This window comes from Lathyrus oleraceus, chromosome 7 (assembly GCF_024323335.1).
Source record: "Lathyrus oleraceus cultivar Zhongwan6 chromosome 7, CAAS_Psat_ZW6_1.0, whole genome shotgun sequence".
Taxonomy (NCBI): domain Eukaryota; kingdom Viridiplantae; phylum Streptophyta; class Magnoliopsida; order Fabales; family Fabaceae; genus Lathyrus; species Lathyrus oleraceus.
Genome location: NC_066585.1, coordinates 99,358,927 through 99,363,393, shown reverse-complemented (window position 1 = coordinate 99,363,393; position 4,467 = coordinate 99,358,927). Strand labels below are relative to the sequence as shown.

At 35.3% G+C, this 4,467-nt stretch overlaps 1 protein-coding gene across 1 annotated transcript; it reads left to right on the top strand.

The window, feature by feature from the left end:
• The first annotated feature begins 445 nt into the window (after positions 1–445).
• Positions 446–3,875, top strand: LOC127102519 (BTB/POZ domain-containing protein DOT3). The gene is made up of 6 exons (XM_051039882.1): positions 446–865; positions 1,026–1,095; positions 1,783–2,681; positions 2,772–3,045; positions 3,135–3,263; positions 3,346–3,875. Exons 1-6 carry the CDS (start codon positions 729–731, stop codon positions 3,727–3,729), a joined length of 1,893 nt encoding a protein of 630 aa, XP_050895839.1. The 5' UTR covers positions 446–728; the 3' UTR covers positions 3,730–3,875.
• Positions 3,876–4,467: the final 592 nt, after the last annotated feature.

The following is a 4,467-nucleotide window of genomic DNA, read 5'->3' as shown; positions in this document are numbered from 1 at the left end:
GTATAGAAACTAATCTTATTTATATTGATACTGCATTTTAATAGTTTTAGGATAAAAAAGAACTATACAAAATAATTGAATGTAAATAACGACGTATACTATTGTGACCCACATTTTGCCAATTGTTTCGCACTTTATATGACTTAAGGGGGACACATGATGGCCCAGATCCTTCATAACAACTAGACATGGATGTTGCTATGTTTAGGTTTAAAAATAAATAAAGAGAAAAATACAGTATAAAAAGTTTTTTCATTGTAAAAACTACTTTGTGGGTGGGTCAAAAACTACTTACATTGTAAATTTTGTTTTTATGATGCAACTGAAGTTTTATACAAAAGTTAGTAACATTTCAGCAAATGCTTACATATGCACAACTCATTTACTGACAATGAAAGCCTTTAATGTTAAATGTTTCAAATTCAAGAGAAAATCATATCAAATCAAATAAAGACACTGAACTCAGAGAAAACCACGTCGCATGTGTATACATGGCTTAACTTAAACATCTGTACAATCATAGCATTATGATGATAGAATTTCATTGAAGTTGATGGTCTAGAAAGAAAGAAACAACTCAACAACCGTCTTAACTGCAGTTCTACACTGACCACAGAACAGTTCTTAGCATTAACTTATAGAACATGTCTGGTTTCTTATATCATTCAGGATAGTCCTCAAAATGGAGTGTCTATCCCAAGCTTGCTACAGTTAGTTCAAGAATCACCATGAAATCACTTCAAGTGGCCCAAACACCAGACCCTGAAAATCAGTCTGACAGAACTGACCAAGTTTCAGATAAAAGCATAGTTATTCCCAACAAACATGTTACTATAGCTGATAGCATCAAAAGTGAACATTCAAGGTACTGTCAGATATATAATCCTATATATTTTATGCAGCTAAAAAGCCAGTTAAAGATGATTATCCTCCATGGCTCCTACTTTATCTTCTTACCCCCATGCTTTGAGACTAATTACCACTAGTTCTTTTTGTATGAATGATTCTTTGTTTGTTCTTTGTAGGTTTGTTGCTCCTCGAATCCCAACCGACTATTCAATTGAAGTCCAGGAGACCACTTATAATGTACACAAGGTATCATAAACACCATAGCGTAAAGCTTTATAAATGCAGAAAACCGTTGATCTTCTGATTTATCTCAGTAAAATTCTTCCAAATAGTATCATCAGCAGTGTACATGAAGGACAAGATAGTGATATCATTATAACACTGTCTGAATTAGATACTGACTGGTGAATAGCACAATTCTGTCAATAGAGCATAAACCATTTATTCTTTTCTTCCTAGTGCGTGTGTGTGGTGTGTCCATGTGTTTTTTCCCTACCACCCTTTTGATAGGGAAAGAGGGGAAAAAGTCCCTCTAGAGGTAGACAGAACATACAACATGGATTGGGAATCAAACAGGATCATTGTTTTAATTTGGTTTAATGTTTTCATGATTTTGTAAAAATAAAATAAAATAATACTAAAGATAAAAAGAAATCCTCCATAAAAGCAAGCAAAACAGAAGAAAATTGGGTCACTGTTTTTATTTGGTTTAATGTTTTTATGATTTTGTAAAAAAGAAAGAACTAGTAAAGGTTAAAAAAATGTCTTTACCTTACCTTAGCAAACTTTCTTTAAAACAAGAATTAGAAACAAAACATGGTCAAGTTGTTGCAATTAAAATGCATGAACTGAGAGTAAAGATAAAAAAAGAAAGCAAACTTTGCATGCCGCAACTTAGTTTTTCTTATGTTGCCTACTTTTTTTGTGTAACAGTACCCCTTGATATCGAAATGCGGCTACATAGGAAGGTTGGAAGCTCAGCCTCGGAACTCAAATTCTGGCAATGTGCTAAAGCTTGAAAGCTTTCCAGGTGGATCTGAAACATTTGAAACAATTTTGAAATTCTGTTATGGTCTGCCTATAGACTTCAACTCAGATAATGTAGCTGCACTAAGATGTGCATCAGAATTCCTAGAGATGACTGAAGAACTAGAAGATGGCAATCTCATTTCCAAGACGGAAGCTTTCCTCACATTTGTCGTGCTTTCTTCATGGAAGGACACGGTTACTGTTCTGAAATCTTGCGAAAATCTCTCTCCGTGGGCTGAAAACATTCAAATTGTTAGAAGATGCTGCGACTCTTTAGCTTGGAAGGCTTCTAAAAATGAGCCCACGGGTGAGGATACAGCATCGATTCAAGATAGTTGGTGGTTCGATGATATGGCCACCTTCCGTATTGATCATTTTATGCGGATAATTTCAGCAATAAGAGCGAAGGGAATCAAGTCAGAGACCATTGGTAAATGTATCATGCAATATGCTAAGAAATGGCTACCAGGAATGTATGAAGAGTTGGAAGGGCTAAAAGGATACGGGTATGGGAAAAGTAATCTACAGTTCACTATATTTAGTACGAACAAACAAGAGAGCACTAGACATAGCAAGGAGCAAACAACTATTATTGAAAGCCTAATAAGCATCATTCCTCCTCAACAAGAATCTGTCCCATGTAAGTTCTTGTTGCAAATGTTAAAGATGGCAATGATGTACTCGGTATCGCCAGCTCTCATTTCTGACCTTGAAAAGAGAGTTGGCGCGGTGTTAGAAGATGCTGAGGTGAATGATCTTTTAATCCCAAGATATCAATATGGAGATCAAGGAATCATGGTCAAGTGAGTATGGTCAATTCATTTTTTCTATTCTTTGAGGCTAATGAAAATTTCCAAAGACACTAATATCTATCTTTTCTTTTTCATTTGCAGCATGCCTAATTCACCTGAAGACTGCACAATGCAAGACATAGATGTAGTGCAACGGATCGTTGAATACTTCTTGATGCATGAAAAACAGCATATGCAACCGCAACAAAAATCTGGAAAATTCAATATCAGCAGGCTCTTGGATAATTACCTAGCCGAAGTTGCAACAGATCCAAATCTTTCAATTACGAAGTTCCATGTCTTAGCTGAACTGCTACCAGAATATACTCGATCCTTCGATGACGGTCTATATAGAGCCATTGACACTTACCTAAAGGTTAGCTTTTCAGTTCTTATTTTCTTGTGTTTCAGGTTTAAAGTGATTTCAAAACAAAGTTTTGACATTTGATATTGGCATTTCGCTAGACCCATCCGTCACTGACTGACAATGACCGAAGAAGACTCTGCAAAATAATGAACAGTGAAAAACTCTCACTTGACGCATGCATACATGCTGCACAGAATGATAGATTGCCTCTAAGAACTGTTGTCCAGGTAAATTTCCTGGATCTCTGGAACTTAGTTTGCAGTTATTTAAGCTATTAAAAGACGATCACCAACAAAGTATTCGACGCAGGTTTTGTTTGCGGAGCAAGTAAAGATGAGGGCAGCAATGCAAGAGAAGGAACCAGCCCAAAGTGGAATCATCTCAGAACAGGAAGGAAACCAAACATCTGCTACTATTGACATTAAAACGCTCAACGCAGAACTCGAGAATGTAAAGTCCAAGATGGTGGAACTGCAGAATGACTACTTTGAGTTGCAAGAAGAGTATAAAAAGTTAAGCAACAAAGAAAAGCCAAAGAATCCATTAGGCTTGGGTATAAATTGGCGGAAGATCAAGAACTCCTTTCATGTAAGACCAGGAGGAGGAGAAACTAGAGATGGACGAGATACACCCGCATCGCCACACCCCTCTCGACGTAGATCAGCCCCGGGAAGAAGGGTCTCCGCGTCTTAAAAGTATTTCAACTTATAAAATCCTTTTGCAAGAGACATCCATATACTATTTTTTTTTATATGAAATAATGTTTATTTGTTTAGTGACTAAATCACTTCAAAATCAAAGTACATAAATTTCATTAGCTGTAGAAGGGAATCGGTTTTTTTAGCTTACATAAACTTCTTTTATTCAACTGGTTCTGTATCTAGCAAAGAACTTGAAGCTTCAGAATTGTGGAAAAAAAAATGTGAAAACTTGCATGATTGTGTCTGTCTAAGACCAGAGTTTTACAAAAATATAAGAGTAACTCATAAGTTACTAAGATAAGTCTCATTTACACACACATACACACAAACAAATTAAAAGTGTTTGAATCCTCTCTTGTTTAATAAGATCACCAGAAATCGTTTAATATGCTTAGCTAATGGATCAGAGACGTGTTTTAATCAATTAGGAACATTTTTACATTGTATAATCGATTATCTCATTAAGGTTAATCGATTATCACTTTTGTAACACCTATAATCGATTGGAGATGCTCATTATCGAATAGGAATAGTGTTGAATCAAAAATTTCCAATTTGAGCTTAGATCATTTATCATCCCTAGCCATTAGTCGATTATCAGCATTAAGAAACTCATTGATCATTTTTCTTTTTAAGTTACATTTCAACCTATAAATAGAGGCTTTCTACCTATTTTAAAATACACTAGAATTCATATTTTTACTATCCCATTCTTATTTTCTACTCTCTT